Source organism: Carcharhinus amblyrhynchos, chromosome 10 (genome assembly GCF_965287045.1).
Source record: "Carcharhinus amblyrhynchos chromosome 10, sCarAmb.v2.hapA, whole genome shotgun sequence".
NCBI classification, from domain to species: Eukaryota; Metazoa; Chordata; class Chondrichthyes; order Carcharhiniformes; family Carcharhinidae; genus Carcharhinus; species Carcharhinus amblyrhynchos.
Genome location: NC_137333.1, coordinates 7,644,468 through 7,663,130, shown reverse-complemented (window position 1 = coordinate 7,663,130; position 18,663 = coordinate 7,644,468). Strand labels below are relative to the sequence as shown.

At 43.5% G+C, this 18,663-nt stretch overlaps 1 protein-coding gene across 3 annotated transcripts in view; it reads left to right on the top strand.

Moving 5' to 3' along the window:
* The window catches only part of LOC145349525 (kelch-like protein 1), a 272,619-nt gene that overhangs the window by 179,600 nt on the left and 74,356 nt on the right, over window positions 1-18,663 (top strand). For 2 of the 3 annotated variants that reach the window (XM_080198093.1, XM_080198091.1), the window contains exon 5: window positions 13,569-13,781. The exons of the other annotated variant lie outside the window; for it this stretch is intronic. In XM_080198093.1, coding sequence (XP_080054219.1) covers window positions 13,569-13,781 — 213 coding nt within the window. The remainder of the gene's footprint in view (window positions 1-13,568; window positions 13,782-18,663) is intronic. 3 annotated transcript variants of the gene reach the window in all.

Sequence of the window (18,663 nt, the reverse complement as noted above, 5' to 3'; positions counted from 1 at the left end):
CACATACACTCAAAGATATACACAGAGTGAATGAGATACAGTTTGACAGCGAGGCAAGTTACTAATTTTGTTTTTGAATTTTTTTTTGAAGGAACTTTGAAACCGTTCTTTGAGCAGAAATTAAATTGTGCCCTTGGTGCTCACTGCCACATTAGCTTAGGTTCTTTTGGGTTTAATCTTGTCCACACGTGACATCAGTGCAACAAGTTAAGTCTGATCCATGGATAACACTAAGGTCCGTCTGTATGGAGGCAGCAAGTGTCACCTTGATGTAGCAAAGAATACACGACGGAGCTTCGACTGAAGGCATGTTGTCAGCTTGATAATGGGCTAAGCCAACCTTGGTTAGAAGCATTTAGACAGTGAATGCAGAGAGAAATATTTTATTTTTAAGGCCTCCCCACCTTCATGAAGGAGAAAACTTGAACAATAATGTTGTAGGACAAAAATGTAGCCTGTTGAACCAAACATCACAAAAACAAAATGTGATCGGTGTCCCTCTCTAGATAAAGCTGGGTGGCAAAGTGGTTAGCGCCGCTACCACAAATGCCATGGACCCATGTTCAATTCTGGCCTCCCGTCCATATCTGTGTGGAGTTTATACATTCTCCATGTGTCTGTGTGGGTCTCCTTCGGGTGCTCCAGTTTCCTCCCACACTCCAAAACTGTACATGTTTGGTGGATTGGCAATACTAAATTGCCCCTTAGTGTCAGGGAGATTAGCAGGGTAAATATGTGGGGTTACAGGGTATCGGGCCTAGATGGGAGTGTTGCCAATACCGGCTTGATGGGCTGAATGGCCTCTTTCTGTGCTGTAGGGATTCTATGGATCTATCCAATAGCATGGCATGGTCTCTGGCCAGAGAATCCATGGGCAAAGGGTTTGATTTCAGGATAGAGGTGGAACAGGAGTCACAGTGGTTCTGTGAAGCTTGGAGGAGCACTCTTAAAAATCTCTGCAACCATTCCTGTTTGCTCCTCCTCGGCTGGGCTACAGTGCAGAATTCCACCCAATATGAGCGAGGTGAGGCTTGTGAAATCTCGCCCGAGGCCAATGAAAAGTTCCGTTCTGCGAGCCCTGTGCTCACTTTCCAGTGGTGTATGATGGCTGCTCGAGCTACAGTGGAAATGGGCAATCATGGGGCACCACAATGGTACAGCAGTTGGCACTGCTGCCTCACAGCACCAGAGAGCCGTGGTCAATTCCGACCTTGGGTGATTACCTGTGGGAGTTTGCACATTCTCCCCATGTCTGCATGGGTTTCCTCCAAGTGCTCCGGTTTCCTCCCAGAGTCCAAAGATGTGAAGTTAGGTTGTTTGCCATGCTAAATTTCCCTGAGGATTATCAGGGTAAATACATGGGATTATGGGGGTAGGGTCTTGGTGGGATTGTTAGTGGTACAGACTCAATGGGCCGAATGGTCTTCTTCTGCACTGTATTGATTCTATGTCCATTTCTGCCAGTTTTGGGGTGGTAAATTTCTTACGGGTTGGTGGTGAGGGTTATGTCTAACCCAAGGTGTTAGATCTGTGAACCTTACACTTGCTGACTCTACGACAATAAGACCTGGCGTTCAAGGCCCAATGCCCCATGTATATTGATCCCTACTCTCACTAACAAAACTGGGGAGTGGTGCCTCTGGGTGAGGGCCTCAAACTCTACCCACGAAACCTGGAGCTGTACGGCCAAATGGCTCATTCGCACTTGTAAAAAGATTGTCTCAAAAATGTCCATTTGTTCTGAAATAGGTGAAAAGGAGTAGCACAGCAATTAGCAATGTTGCCTCACAGCTCCAGGGTCCTGGGTTCGGTTCCAACCTTGGGTCACTGTCTGCGTGTGGAGTTTGCACATTCTCTCCACGTGAGTTTCCTCCGGGTGGCCATGTTTAATCCCGCAGTCCAAGTATGTGCAGTTTAGGTGGACTGGCCGTGCTAAATTGCCCCTTAACATCCAAGGATGTGTAGGTGAGATGGATTAGCCATGGGAAATGTGGTGGGCTATTCAGACAGGGTGGGGAGAGAACGTGGAGTCAGTGCAAACTCAATGGACTGAATGGCCTCTTCTGCACTGTGTGGATCCTGTGATTTTTACTAAATTATGAGGATAGCAAGTAAAAATAAGAAACTGCATTTCGATCAATCACAGATTATTGAATAATATTAAATGAAAATGAGGGAAAAAAAACTGGGAAAAAGCATCATTTGTTACCTTATTACTCATACTGAGAGAAACAGATTTATCTTTCACCTGCAAGTCTATTTGTACATATACAACCCGGAGTACCAACTATGAGATGCATGAGCTCATGACTTGTCAGCTTAATTATTCTCATGATCTAGTGCCCATTACAGCACATGCTACTCACTGATGCAGAATAAATTAATTGTAAGCAGCATTCTTTTAAATAAAAATAGGAAGGCTGAGGTAAACAAATTGCAGGAATTTGTCATCCCAGCTCGCAAAGAACCTGTCAAATACTCACTTCAGCCTCATTTTTGCTCTTCTCATTCGTTGCTGTTTCAAGTCCCAGTCAGAATCACGCTCTGAAATTGTTTCAAACATTACTTTTTGTTGTCAGATCTTTGGACTTCCTCATGATCTTCACCTCTTGTGCCCTGCTTCTTGTGTGAGGAATGGCTGAGGACTCTGGGTCTGTGCTCCTCAGCATTTAGAAAGGGGAATCTTATTGAAACTTACAAGATATTGAGAGGCCCGGATAGAGTGGACATGGAGAGGATGTTTCTACTAGTAGAAAAAACTAGAACCAAAAGGCCAACCTCAGACTAAAGGGACGATTCTTTGAAACAGAGATGAGGAGGAAATTCTTCAGACATCTGTGGAACTCTTTGCCGCAGAAGGCCGTGGAGGCCAGGTCATTAGGTGTCTTTAAGACAGAGACTGATAGGTTCTTGATTAATAAGAGGATCAGGGGTTATAGGGAAAAGGCAGGAGAATGGGGATGAGAAAAATATCAGCCATGATTGAATGGTGGAGCAGACTCGATGGGCCGAGTGGCCTAATTCTGCTCCTATGTCTTATGGTTTTATCGTCTTATAGCCCTTTCCAATTCTTTTCTTATCCACATGCTCATGATGAGTTGGACATGATGTCAACATTCTAAGGCCACACATTGAGAAGGAGGCCATTCGGCCCATTGTGCCTGTCATAGGTAGTTTATAGAATCCTTACAGCGCAGAAGGAGGCCATTCAGCCCATCGAGCCTGCGATCTGGGCCCACTCTGGGCCATCCCCAAAAGGCCATGTATATACCCTGCTAATCATCTTGACACAAAGTGACAATTTAGCATGGTCAACTTACCTCACCTGCACATCTTTGCAGTGTGGGAGGAAACCAGAGCACCCAGAGGAAACCCACGTAGACACGGGGAGAATGTGCAAACTCCACACAGACAGAGACACAAGCCGGGAATCAAACCCTGGTCTCTGGTGCTGTGAGGCATCAGTACTAACCACTGTACCACCTCCGAATACAATTCCAAAAAAAACATCCTCTGTTCCCACTGCACGGTGGCACAGTGGTTAGCACTGCTGCCTCACCAGAGAGCAGGGTTCGATTCCCGGCTTGGGTCTCTGTCTGTGTGACGTTCGCACATTCTCCCCGTGTGCACATGTTTCCTCCAAGTGCTCCAAAATCCTCCCATGGTCCAACGATGTGTGGGTTAGGCAGATTGACCTTGCTAAATTGCCCCTTGGTGTCAGGGGGACTAGCTAGGGTAAATTGAAGGGGTTATGGAGATGGGAACTGGGTGGGATTATGGTCGGTGCCACAATCGATGGGCCTCTTTCTGCACTGTAGGATTTCATGATCTACGAAATAAACTCAGGAAAACCTGCCTGCTGGTGTATTTTTCCAGTTACAGCAGGTGAACAGTTAATAATTCACTGGAATATCACTTTTAAGAAATACCTGTGACAGTCAAAAGAAGAGTGGGAAAAGAGATGAGCCACTCCACCTTTCCCCAGCTGAACGTAACACGGCCTTATCATCAGTGCAGATTTGATGGGTTGATGGGCTGCACTATATGACTCTATTAACAATAATTTTCACTCAAAGGTTATACATAGAAATATTCTCATCAATCCAAAACTGAGCTAGGGTTTGTAGATTGGTCAACAAGTCATATATATTCAATAATTTCTGGATTTCTCATGACTCACTGCCTAAACAAATCAGTGTCCTTGGACAGAATCCTCCGACCTCGCCCACGGCTAGGATTTTTCAGTCCCGCTGCTGTGAATGAAGATATGGCTAAACGCCAAATGCTCCATTCTTGTTGGCAGTGGCGGCAGGGCATACAACATCAGAAAATTCTAGCCCTTATCTCACCTCAGCCTCATTTGCCAGTTGGTTATAATCTGCGTCCTTTGGTCACCGATGCCCCAGTGGAAACAATTTCCCCTCATTCACTAGATCAAGATGTTCCTCATATAAAGACCCCTGACATCCTGGCATAGAAGATGCTTTAAACCAATGCACTGTAGGGTGTTTAGCAAGAAGGAAAATTAATCACCAGATTTCTTTTGCCTCTTTAGCTCCTACACTATCAACAGGAAATTACTGCCAAAGCTTAAGGAAAACAAAAATAAAAACAGAAAATGCTGAAGCTGCCAGGTTTGCTAAGTTTTTACAACATTTTCTGATTTTATTTCAGATTTCCAGCATCCCAATGCTTTGTTTTCATTTAAGAAAGGCCAGTTGGCCATTTATTCTTCTTCATTTCATCCAGAAATTATTAAATATGTATTACTTGTCGACCAATCTATAAACCCTAGCCCAGTTTTGGATTGATGAGAGTATTTCTATGTGTAACCTTTGAGTGAAAATTATTGTTCGTAGAGTCATACAGTGCAGCTCATCAGCCCATCAAGGCTGCATTGATGATAACTACCACTAAAGTCATGCTAATCCCATTTTCCAGCACTTGTCCCATATCCTTGAAAGTTGTGGGGATGATTCTCCCAAAAAAATTTAAAATTTGCATAGAAACTGGAGTAAACCCCCCCCACTGTTTTTTTCAGTGGGGTTTTCAAAATGAATCTCCCATAGTCTGTGCACTGCAGAGTGCATTAATGTGAATCTCACGCAAATTCACTGGGCAGGGCTTATTCTCGCTGGAGATGCCGGCAGCATGCGCTGACCTGTCAGCACTAAGGTCAAAGCATGTGCAGTAGCCACACACTGTTGGCCTCCCGGTCACTGGCCAGCTCAATCGCTGGCCAGCCCCACAACCCCTCATCGCTGGCCCTCTGACTCCCCAGTGGCCTGATCATTGGCCCCCCGCCTAACATGTTTGGGTGACAGAGATTCCCGCTGCTAGCAAACAACAGGCCACCTCCCACCGGTGGGAAACATGTGCCTGGGAGGCTGGAGAATCTCACTCTTTTCTCCTTATGTTGCCCCTGGTGGTTTTGCCGATCACCTAAGATAAAGGTTCTCAATCCTTCTACCAGCGGGAACCGTTTTCAGTTTCATACTGTTTGCTCCGCCCAGGGCTTTCAATTGGACCTTTTCAACCTTCTTTTCTCTAAGGAGAACAATGCCAACTTCATCAATCTATCCATGTCACTGAAGTCCCTGATTCCCACAACTATTCTCATATATCTGTTTTTTCTAAGAGCTGATTTTCCAAGGCTCTCCTGAAGACAGCACGGCCAGTGATAGTGAGAATAGACAGCCGCTGGCTGAGAATGTTAAATGCCTTTGGCCAGCATTATAGGTTTTCTCTCGATAATCCACATGGAATCACAATAACAAGAAAATGGAAACTATGATTGATATGTCTAAAGAACTGTCCAGAGCTACAAGGATCGAACAAGGAAGTGGGGCTAATTGGATAGTTCTTTCAAGCAGCCAGCATAGGCACAATGGGCTGAATGGCCTCTTCTCTACTGTCTGATTCTGTTTGCAATCCTATACTGTTGCTGGCAGCACAGTGCTTAAGGTAAAGTGGGTTGACTCCATGACACTGGGAGACCCAGGTATTCAATTCTATAGTATAAAAATAGTATTAATCTCCCTTTGTCTTCTAGAATTATTCATTGTGAATTAAATTGTAGAGAATCTGTTCCGAGCACTAATTCTCACTGACAAGGAACGCTAATTGCAAAGTGCTCTCAGAGATCAGTTAGTGAACCAAATCCTCAGATCCATGTTCCCATTGGGAGCAATCCATTCGGAATACAATGATGATACATTTATCCCAGTGTTTTCCGATGGACGTGTCAGCATAAGGAACAACAACGTTATATTGCACCCTGATATGTTCCTCAGCCAGGTTTTTGTTTTGACACGGCCTGTCTTTGTGGTATTAATGTGACGATTTCACTTCCAGGATTCCAGGAATCTGCTGCACAGTCCGGGGATTCTGTGTTAAGTAACACGAGTAGCCTATTGAGTTTTGTACTATGATTTATGAACTGCTCCCACCAATCCTTTAAAAGATGTGGTGAATGTATACCCAATAAATGAACAAGATAGAAGACAGTAACCAAAGTAATGAGACCCGGGAGAATAAGAGAGAAAAGAATTGAGTAGAATCAAAGACAGACTCGAAAGGAGAGTAATTGCAAAAGTGTCAACAAGGTTAAGTACAATTTGATCAAAATGTTTGACATTAGATGGTGCACAAAGTAAAAAATAATGGTTATAATGTTATGTGTCACACACCAATTTTGTTTTTATTGTCTAAGTATTAATTGACAGCAAGGTTTTGTTTTTAGACCCTGTCCATCTGATTTTCCAAAGGATTTCCTTCCAGTTCATTACATTGGACACACTGGATGGGATTTTCCGACTGTGTTCGCCCCAAGTTCGGAAAATCCCATCTGATAAACGGTGAATCTAGAATGAGATGTCACTGTTTAAAAATAAGAAATCATTCATTTAAGATAGAGATGAGGAGAAATGTTTTTTCTCAAAAGGTTGTGAGTCTCTGGAACTCTCTCACAGACCTTTTCATGGTCTGTGTCCCCACATACTGCAATTCTTGTGGCACGCAGGAGGGTAAAATTCCGCCCACTTTCACCCAACGGTTGTTTGCACAAGCCCATGTTCCCCTCCCTCACTCCTACTCTCTACTTCACCACCTGGTCATTCTCCAACACCCAACATTAATTTACAATCTTTAGTTATCTTTTTGATCTCTTTTTGAGTGTTGTCAGCCCTCACTATTTCCTGGCAAAGAAGGAAGGAATGTAGAACAAGAGTAGGCCATGAGATCACAACTGGAGGATTATGTGCAGTATTGGTTTCCTCATTTAAGGAAAGATGTAAATGCACTAGAGTTCACTTAATACTGTCACAAATAGGCTTGCATTAATATTGCAATGAAGTTACAGTGAAAATCCCCAAGTTGCCACAGTCCGGCGCCTGTTCGGGTACATTAAGGGATAATTTAGCATGGCCAATGCATCTAACCAGCATGTCTTTCAGACTGTGGGAGGAAACTGGAGCACCCAGAGAAAACACACGCAGACACGGGGAGAATGTGCAGAGTCCACACAGACAGTGACCCAAGCTGGGAATAGAACCCAGGTCCCTGGCACTGTGAGGCAGTAGTGCTAACCACTGTGCCACTGTGTCACCCAGAAGCAGTTCAGTAAAGGTTTACCAGCCCACCAGGAATGGGGTGGTTGTCTTGTAAATAAAGATTGGAGAGGTTAAGATTGTATCCATTAGAGTTTAGAAGAGTAAGGGTGACTTGCTCTAAAACCCCCCTTTAAGATCCTTAGAGATATTGAAGGTTGGATATGGAGAGGATGTTTCCTCTTATTGGTGAATCTAGAATGAGAGGTTACTCTTTGAAAATAAAAGATCGCTCATTTAAAATGGAGACAAGGAGGATTCTTTTCTCTCAGAGAGTTGTGAGTATCTGGAACTCTCTTCCAAAAATGACAGTGGAAGCAGAGGCCTTGAATATTTATAAAGGCAGAGAGAAATAGATTCTTGATCAACAAGGTCGTAAATATAACCCAATCAAATTGGAGGGAAATTTGGCAGCACAGTCATAGGTGTGTAAGGAGTGTAGCAGGGGGTCGAGAACACAGCTTCGTGGGGCACCGGTGTTGAGGATGATCATGGGGGAGGTGTTGTTGCCTATCCTTACTGATTGTGGTCTGTGAGTTAGAAATTCCAGGATCCAGTCACAGAGGGAGGTGCCGAGGCCCAGGCCACGGAGTTTGGAGATGAGTTTTGTGGGAATAATAGTGTTGAAGGCTGAGCTGTACTCAATAAATAGGAGTCTGACAGAGGTGTCCTTGTTGTCTAGGTGCTCCAGGGTTGAGTGCAGGGTCAGGGAAATGGCATCTGCTGTGGAAATGTCGTGGAAGTAGGCAAACTATTGCTGTTGAAGAAAAAATAGAAAAATGCTGGAAAATCTCAGCAGGTCTGACAGTATCTGTGGAGAGAGAACCGAGCCAACTTTTGAAGTTTAGATTATCCTTCATCAGAGCTCTAACGAAGGGTCATCTAGGCTGAAATGTCCGCAAGTACACTGAGGCAGGATAAATGAGGACAATATTTCCTTTCAGAAGCGGCATGATGGCACAGTGGTTAGCATTGCTGCCTCATAGTGCCAGGGACCCGGGTTCAATTCCTGGCTTGGGTCACTGTCTACGTGGATTTTCGCATTCTCCCCGTGTCTGCGCAGGTTTTTTCCAGGTGCTCTGGCTTCCTCCCACAGTCCAAAGATACGCGGGTTAGGGTGATTGGCCGTGCTAAATTGACCCTCCTGTCAGCGAATTAGCAGGGTAAATGTGTGGAGTTATGGGAATAGGGCCTGGGTGGGATTGTGGTCAGTACAGACTCAATGGGCCGACTGGCCTCCTTCTGTACAGTTGGGTTTCTGTGACATGTACGGAAAAGAAGAAGAAGGTCTCACTGTGAGCCACTTACATGTTCTTTCTTTGAAGATAATGTACAACTGTGCCAGTGCCAGAATCTTAAATGTCCCATGCATGAAGTAAACAGGACAAGTGAAGCAGAAGTTACTGTTTAGAACAGTGGTGAGCAACCTGTGGCCCGCATGCAGCTGATCTGGGTTTTAAATGGGGGCCCACGAGGCATTTTGTTGACCGTTGCCCACGTCCAGATGCTGCCAGACCTGCTGAGATTTTCCAGCATTTTCTCTTTTGGTTTCTGTAATTTTCCTTGTGCAGGGTTCTGATATTTATTCATTTTCTTCCACATTTTTTTTCCTACCGCTATGACTGAAGTGATTTACGTATAAAGTGAGGGCAAGTGAAGTGAAATGCATGCTGATTGCTCACAACACTGACAGTGAGAGTCGTGTGTTCCCTCTGCGCCCACGGTGTAAATACTTCTTTTGTTTTCATCATTTGAAATTGATGATAATTCATTAATATAAAAATGATTGACAATTTCCATATATTTTCGATATATTTTTGTGTCTGGAACTCGCTGCCAGGGCAGATAGTGGAAGCAGATACGAAAGTGACTTCTAAGGGGCGTCTTGACAAATACATGAATAGGATGGGAATAGAGGGATATGGTCTCCGGCAAGGTTCAGTCGGGCAGCATGATCGGTGCAGGCTTGGAGGGCTGAAGGGCCTGTTCCTGTGCTGTTATTTTCTTTGCTCTTTGTGTAACTCAACATGAAATATTTGTCATGTGTTGAATGTATTTAATCTTATTAATCGGATCATGGTTATTGATCAAGCCCGATTTCAATCTTGCGCCCACTGAGATGAAGGAGGGCCACTCATGCAGCCCACTCACTAGCCGAGCTTGCCCATCACTAGTCTAGAGTCAGGCCTCCTCCTAATTTCTCACCTTGTCGTCATGGTCTTTCCTCATCAGTTGCTGTTAGGAACCTCCCATTTTCAGTTTCAAGTTATCAAACATCATCGTTCTCAATTCACCTTCGTTAGCAAGCAATGCTTAGAGTTTAACCAGCCTTCTTCTTGTTCCTTCTTCTTGATGATATTTACAAGCAACCTTTCCTCCTTCTGAGAACCTCGTTGCTCTTGTGTTCTCTCCAACCTCACACTATCCTCCTCCAGAGACACATCTCACTAAATTCCCAGTCTTTGGATGTCCACTTTTCTCAGCCCCCTGTTTTGGCTCCACACAGAAAGACATTCCACTCACAATCTTGGTTATTCTATCTTAAGACTTGAGAGGCTATAGCAGTAATGAGATTGTCGTTAAGCAAAAGAAACAGATAATACCAACAAGAAGTGTGGACACACCCTTTGAACTATGAAAAGATTTCTGATCCAGATGAACTGGCAATGAAGCTATTCTAGTGCTGGAGGTGATGAGAGTTGATTGGAGAAATTTTCTAGAAGAAAAAAAACAATTGTAGCTTTGTACAGAGGACAAACTGTTACAATTGGAACAGTTGTTGATTCAGTTGAATATGGTGCTATTGCTGCAGAATGAGACAATGTTCGAATATCACCATTGCTCCTATATGGTAACCATGATAAAACAATCACTAGGTGGTGTACAGAAAGGTGTCAAAGTTGGAGATAAGTTGGTGAATGTAATTGACTGCTATACATGGAAGTGGTTGCATGGTTGCTTTAAGATCTGATCACATGTTTTGATGATGATGTCATTAGGGTGTTGCACGGGTTCCTGCTTTAACTTCCAGTTTACTCTCTGTACAGGCAAGAAGTCTGAGAATAAATCTGTCGTTGTTAGCTTGAATCAAGCCACATCTTTTCTTTTTTGTTAGAACCCACAACCCTGAACATAGTTAGGACATTGCATTGAGCAGGCCCCAGTAGCTAACACAGCAGAAGATCCATAAATTATGGATTGAATGAATAAAGTTGGTGAAATGCAAATGCAAGTGAAGAAAAAAGCTAAAAGTTATGAAGACTCAGAGAAATAATTGTAGGAAAGTAGATGTCAAGATAAATGGTCAACAGCTATTACAATTTGTTTTTATTCATTTGTGGAATATGGATGTCACTGGATGGCCAGAATTTATTGCCCATCCCCCAGTTGCCCTTGGAGGGCAGTTGAGAGTCAACCACGTTGCTGTGGCTCTGGAGTCACATGTAGGCCAGACCAGGTAAAGACAGCAGATTTTCTTCCCTGAAGGAAATTAGTGAACGAGATGGTTTTTTTCCAACAATGGTTTCATGGTCATCAGGCATTCCAAATATTATTTACTGAGTTCAAATTCCACCACCTGCGGGGTTCAAACCCAAGTTCCCAGAACATTAGTTGTGTTTCTGGATGCATAGTCTAGCGATAATACACTTGGCCATCATCTCCCCCTATTATAAGTGTCTGGGAAGTACCTTGTCAGAAGATGATTACAGCCATGAAGAAATCAGAGCCACAGTAGCAATGACAATGAATGCGTTCTCCAAACATAAAGAATTGCACAGCATAGGAATGATAGAAAATTACTGTTGGCAAAACACCCCGGGGAACCGCATTTCAGAGCAGTGAAAATAACTAGGTTTGTCTCCTTGCTGTGCAAAGCCTACACAACAAGATATAGCAAGAACTCCTCAACCTTTGCTGAGAGAACTTTGTAAATAGAAATTATGTATTCTGTGGAGGAGCCAGAATCCTGCAGTCGACATGTGCAGCTAGAAAGGCAATCACAAGTGACTGTGGAGAAGAAATCAAGTGGGAAATGACGGGGGTGGTGAAGAATGAGTTTTTATATTTTGTGATGTATTATAGATGCTGCTCTTTTATTGATTTATGTTTCTGAGTTCTGCAATCAGCAGGAAAATTAATTAATTTGAACAGTGAGTGTTCTGGAAGAGCCATGCCCTGGTTCAAGCATGGAGAGATGTTCTGAATAATGAGTCAATTTTAATCGTTTGGGAGCAGGAAGGGATGGTACGGAGATGGTCTATAAGTCAGGAATGATTCACATCACAGGAACTTGCATTTTGACGGCACCTTGAATGCAGTAGAACATTTCAAGTTGCTTTATGGGAATATAATCAAACAATGTTTGTCACTCAGCTACCTAAACAGATATTAACTCAAGTGACTGAAACCATGGTCCAAGGGGCAGATTTTAAGAAACATCTAATAGGAGGGGATAGAGATAGACGAAAGGAGATGTCCAGGGAAGGTATTCCAGAGTGTAGGATCCAGGCAGCTGGCGGCATAGCTGCCAATATGGAGCAATCAAAATGGGGAATGCCAGAATTGGAGGAACTCTTGGAAGGTTGTAGGAAGAGAAAGGGAAGGATGTGGACAGGATAGGATTTGGAAACATGAACGAGAATTTTAATACTACTCTGTTGTGGGCCTGGGTGCCTGTACAAGTCAACGTGCATAAAGGTGACAAGTGAGTGGGATTTGGCACTGGCCAGGGTACAGCCAGTAGAGTTGTTGATGAGCTCAAATATATGGAGAGTTGAAGAGGCCAAAGGCATTGATGAGGGTTTCAGCACTTCAAAGTTTTCTGAAGCTTAATCTACTTGGCATTATGAAAATCCATACACCAGAGTCCACTCTGATACCTCACCACTCCAGAGATGTCACCATTTTGATGTACTGTGAAGGAGGCCAATCCAGCAAGCTGAAATACAGTAAGAAGTGTTTCTGTTTGATCCTTGAACTAACAAATAATTGCCCTGATGTTGAAATGTGTGAAATCACATTGGCTTGTAGAGCAAGGGCTCAATATGTGAAGCGAATCATAGAATCCTACCGTGCTGAAGGAGGCCATTTGGCCCATCGAGTCTGCACCGGCCACAATCCCACTCAGGCCCTACCCCCATAACCACATGCATTTACCCTGGTTAGTCCCCCTGACATTAAGGAGGAATTTTGCATGGCCAATTCCCTCAACATGCATATCTTTAGATTATGGGAGGAAACAGAGCACCCGGAAGAGACCCACACAGTGACCCAAGCTGGGAATTGAACCCGGATCTCTGGCGCTATGGGACAGCTGTGTGAACCATAGTGTCATCGTGTTGTCCTTTAAAATGCACCAGAATTACCACTGGTAGATTGTATTTAGCATCAGTGACAAGGCAAGCATTGGTTATCCACCCCTAATTGCCATTGAGCTGATGCTGAGTAGACCATTTTAGAGGGGTAGTTAAGTGTCAATTGTGCTCTGTGGATCTGGAGTTACATGTAAGTGACACGAAGGAAGAATGGCAGTTCTCCTTTCCTAAAGGAAATTAGTGAACCAGATCGATTTTCATGACAACCCATGGTACTTCCTTGGTCATCGTTGCTGAGTCTAGTTTTCAATCCAGATTTTTAAATTAATTTAAATTCTATCAGCTTCTGTGGTGGGATTTGAACCCACATCCACGGTGCATTAGCTTGGGTCTTCTGGCATACTAGCTCAGTGACTTTTCCACTGATATACAGTCCCTCCCAATGTGGGGCGTGAACATTGATGCCAAACATGAGTAAAGTGTTGGAGGTAAAAATCCTAAAATTATGATCTGGAGTTTCTGCATAGCCTGCAGTCTTTAAGCAACAGTGGATGGAACAAGAAACTTGTGTGTATCCGAGTATATTAAATGAGCAACTGAGCTAAACCATCCTTTCTTAGAATGGTTTTTGTTTTTCATTTTACAGGAACATATTATGGATGTGATTAGAAATCAGGAATTTCTGCTGCTTCCTGCAGATGACATCCTTAAGCTTATCGTAAGTGACGACGTGAATGTCCCAGATGAGGAGACAATATTCCATGCCCTGATGTTATGGGTGAAACATGACTTGCAGAGAAGATGCAGAGATCTTGGCAAACTGCTTGCTTATGTCAGGTTACCTCTGCTACCCCCGTCGGTAATTTAAACAGTTTTAGACATTTTTCATAGTTCCTACCCACCTCTCTTTTAAATCTTCCAAAGTGCTTCCAAATTCCTCTTCTAAAATGTTAGGATGGTTGGGTCGTTTGGTTATCTAGCCAGAGAAAGTGAGAACTTTCTGCACAATTCTGTCAGTTCCCATTCATTCCCCTAGTACAAACTAGACCATCCATCCCACAGTCCCTCATTCCATTATGTCAATCAAGAAGTTTAATGTCCCATGATGCTCCATGACCTGGATGCATCTATTAAGGATTTGAGGTTGCCAATCCATAAATCATTCTTATTTCTCGGCCGTTAATATAAACATCCTCCAAGCAAGAACATGAGCCGACTCTTTAATTTATTCAGTAATCCACCTTTATTTAGTACTTTAGGTACCAACTCAAACAGTTGCAACACTTACTCTTTTACTGAACTTTAACTTTTAACTCAACATTAACTCGAACTGAATGTTAACTCTTAATTGAACATTAACTAATCATTTAACTGAAAATAAACACGACCAGGTTTAGGAAAACTCTGACCAAGAATATCCCCAATGTAGAATCTATCTCCATGGCCTTTTCTGAAGAATTCCTTCAGGGCATGCTTCTTATGATGATGAAACTCTATGGAGTTATCATTGGAAAACAAAGGACTGCACACTTTTTTTAAATCTATAAATATCTTCCTTTGCTTCCAGAAGATTCTCTGTCATCCAGCCAATTGCGTAACCAGAAACTGATCACATGGTTTGAACAACCAATGAAATTACTTGTAAACGATACCATAATGCTTAATTCAAACTTTACATCTTTCACTTGAAGACAATAAAATTTGGTCGACTCAAAAGTAAAAACTTTTGTCAATTCAGGAATCTTCAAGTCACAGTCCCCAGACCAGGCCATGGCTCAGATCTGCATCTGGTTTTAATTATAACTTGACCAAAAATCCCAGCATGCTTAACTCTCAGTCAGAATAGCCATTTTAAAACCAATATTGCCATTGTTGTGAAATCCATTGTTGCCATCATTCTTTCTCTGTCCGCAGTCTCTAGATTCACCTTAGCCAAAAATGTTCGTGCCCATCAGGTCTGTGGGTTGTTGTATATCCACATCAGTCATATCGCAATATCTGGCAATCACGTTAAGTTTACAGTCGTGATGCTTCAGAGGGTTTTTGCTCTACTCTGGAAGAAGCGAGTGGAGGAAATTCTCTGGGGAAACTTCACCTCCTGGAAAACTATTAGTGGGGTCAGTCATAATCATAGAATCCGACAGTGCAGAAATAGTCCATTCAGCCCATCGGGTCTGCACCGGCCACAATCCCACCCAGCCTCTATCCCCATAACTCCACATATTTACCCTACTAGCTACTCTACCTGACGCTAAGGGGCAATTTAGCATGGCCAATTAACTTAACCCGCACATCTTTGGAGTGTGGGTGGAAACCAGAGTACTCAGAGGAAACCCACGCAGGCATGGGGAGGCTGTGCAAACTCCACAGAGACAGTGACCTGAGGTGGGAATGAAACCTGGGTCCCTGGTGCTGTGAGGCAGCAGTGCTAACCACTGTGCCACCATGCCACCCCTGGATGAACCCCATTGGGACTGAAATGGAAAATCCTAGTTATGGCCTGACTTAATTCGCACGCATTGAACAACTTGAAAGCCACAATTACACCCACACTGCGTTTGTGTTAGATTACATAATACCACTGATAGCTACAGAGGCAATGGCTGAAAGCTATCATTTGGAGATGATGTCAGCTTTATATGTCAGGCAAATAACTGTGATATCTTTAACTGCATCAGGCGAAACTTCTCCAATACCATCTTTTTGCCTCTTTCTCACATTTAAATATCCTGCAATGTCTAAATAACCGACCGTAATTTCATCAGTCCCACTGCATCATCCTTCTGATAAAGTCTAGCTAATGTTCATGTACTCACACAAGGGCTTGCAAGTATGAGGGTTTGACATGTTTCTTGTTGGAGCTGACAGCATAAAGGCGGAAGGCAGATTGAATCCTATTTTACCCCTGACTGGGTACTAATATCAGGCTTATAGAAAAATAGAAACTAGAAGCAGGAGTAGGCCATTTGGTCTTCGATCTGTGTCACCAATCATTTTGATCATCACTGATAATCAAAATTCAATATCTTGATTCCCGCCTTTCTCCCATATCCCTTGATCAATTTAGTACCAAGAGCTAAACTAATTTCTTCTTGAAATCAGACAATGTTTTAGCCTCAGCTACTTTCTGTAGGAGTGAATCCCACACAGTCACCACCCTCTGGGTGAAGAAATTTCTCCTCACCTCAGCCCTAAAAGGTTTACCCTTTATCCTTAAAGTATGACCCCTAGTTCTGGACTCCCGCACCATTGGAAGCATTCTTTCTGAATATACTACGTTGAGACAGGAGGCAGAGTGAAGCCTATTTTACCCCTGAACTGGGTACTAATACCAGGCTTTTCATGCTATTTGATCTCAGCTGGCTCATGCAATCGCTTACTCAATCTCACTGGCAAGCACCCATTCAAGCAAGGTGTCATGGAAAATGTACTGCAACAATAGTCGTTCAGGCAATTATTCTTGCTCTACATGCTCTACATGTCAGAATAGGTGCTATAAATTCCTGGGAATAAATCAAAGTCACTCATTCCATCCACCACAATCAACAATAGAGATAAATCTGGGTGGACGGTTGACATGGTATCCTCACAGCGCCAGCGACCCGGGTTTGATTCCCGGCTTGGGTTACCGTCTGTGCAGAGTCTGCACATTCTCTGCGTGTATGTGTGGGTTTTCTCCGGGTGCTCCAATTTTCTCCCACAGTCCGAAAGATGTGCTGGTTAGGTGGATTGGCCATGTTAAATTCTCCCTCAGTCTACCCGAACAGGCACTGGAGTGTGGTGACTAGGGGATTTTCACAGTAACTTCATTACAGTGTTAAAGTAAGCCTACTTGTGACTAATAAATAAACCTTAAAAACTTAATAAAAAATCCAACCTGAGGGAATTTGAATCATGAACTTGAAGAGGAAGCATTAGGTTAAGTATTGAGATGAGGAGCAAGCAGAGGAACCAACTGAACTCATATTTGATTTTGCAGGGTGCTTGGTACGCCATGCCAACTAATGGCATACCCTGGCCTGGAACAGTTTGCCTTCCCTTGGGTTCAGAGGTACATTTTGTGATGGTTGGCAAATTATCGGGGGGCATTCATGGAACTAGTGCAATCAAGTCCATCAGCAGCTATCAAAATGCTTGCATGTTGTTGTTGTACCCTGTTTAATATGCTCACAGCATCGTCTTCTGCTGCAAAAGCAAGATCTCAGTTCAAGTATCATCCGCTTGGCTAAGCATCTCATGTGGGTGCAGATCCTTCATTGCATTGCGACAGGATTGAGGTTGATTTGGAAGGATTAAATGATTCCCACATTGCCATCTTCTTTCCTACTGGAGCACAGAACAAACAGTTTTAATATCGTGCTAGAATCAAAAACAGTATAACAACAACTTGTATTTGCATAGCACCTTTGAATGCCCCAGGATCTTTCACAAGAGCAACATCAAACATATTTTAGTACAGAGTCACTTAAGTAGATATTTAGACAAATGATCAAAAATTTGGTTAGCAGATAGATTTTAAGGAGATCTTAAAGAAGGGGAAAGAAGTCGTAGGACAATAATGATCAGGAAGAGGATTCCAAAGCTTAGAGCCCACGTGGCTGATGGTGCAACCAACAATATACATGGCTAACAATGGAATTCAAATGTGGTGTGGTCTATTCTTCATCACATGTGTGAGAATTACCTTGGCTCTATTAAATGAAGAATACTCGAGATTCTGCACAGGATTTTCCAGGCCTTCCTGCCAACAGGATCTTCTGGTCTTGATGAAGGCAATATCCCATGGTGGGTTCCCCCAGCAATGGCCAGCCACACATAGATATTGGTGGGACCAGAATATCCCAATGGCGAGCTGCCCAGTGATTAGCACTGCTACCTCACAGCACCAAGGACTAAGGTTCGACTCCCGGCTGGGTTACAGTCTGTGCGGAGTCTGCACATTCTCCCCGTGTCTATGTGGGTTTCCTCCAGGTGCTCTGGTTTCCTCCCACACTCCAAAGACATGCTGGTTAGGTGCATTGATCATGCTTAATTCTCCCTCAGTGTGCCCAAACAGGCACCAGAATGTGGTGGCTTGGGTAATTTCACAGTAGCTTCACTGCAGTGTTAATATAAGCCACACAGACATGGGGAGAACATGCAAACTGCACACAGACGGTGACCCAAGCTGGGAATCGAACCTGGGTCCCTGTAGCTGTGAAGGAGCAGTGCTAACCACTGTGCCACCATGCCGCCCACCCATCCCCAAGACAATACAGTATAAACAGATTTTTCCAACAATTGACAATGGTTTCATAGTCATCAGTAGATTCCTAATTTCAGATTTTTTTACTGAATTCAAATTCTACCATTTGCCATGGTGGGACTTGAACCCTGGTCCCCAGAACATTAGCTGAGCTCCTGGATTAATAGGCTTGTGATAATAACACTGGGCTATTACCTTCCATTGGCCATGCTGCATTGCCTCTTAGATGTGTAAGTTAGGGGGATAAGTGAGGTAGATGCATGAGGTCATGGGGGTAGAGCCTGGGTAAGATGCACTGTTGGATAGACGGTGTAGACTCGATGGGCCAAATGGTCTCTTTCTGCACTGTAGTTATTCTACAACTGCAGCATGCAGTAAAGAAGGCAAATGGTATGTTGGCATTAGTTGCGAGAGGTTTTGAGTACAGGAGCAGGGATGTGTTGTTGCAATTATACAAGGCCTTGGTGAGGCTACACCTTGAGTATTGCGTGCAGCT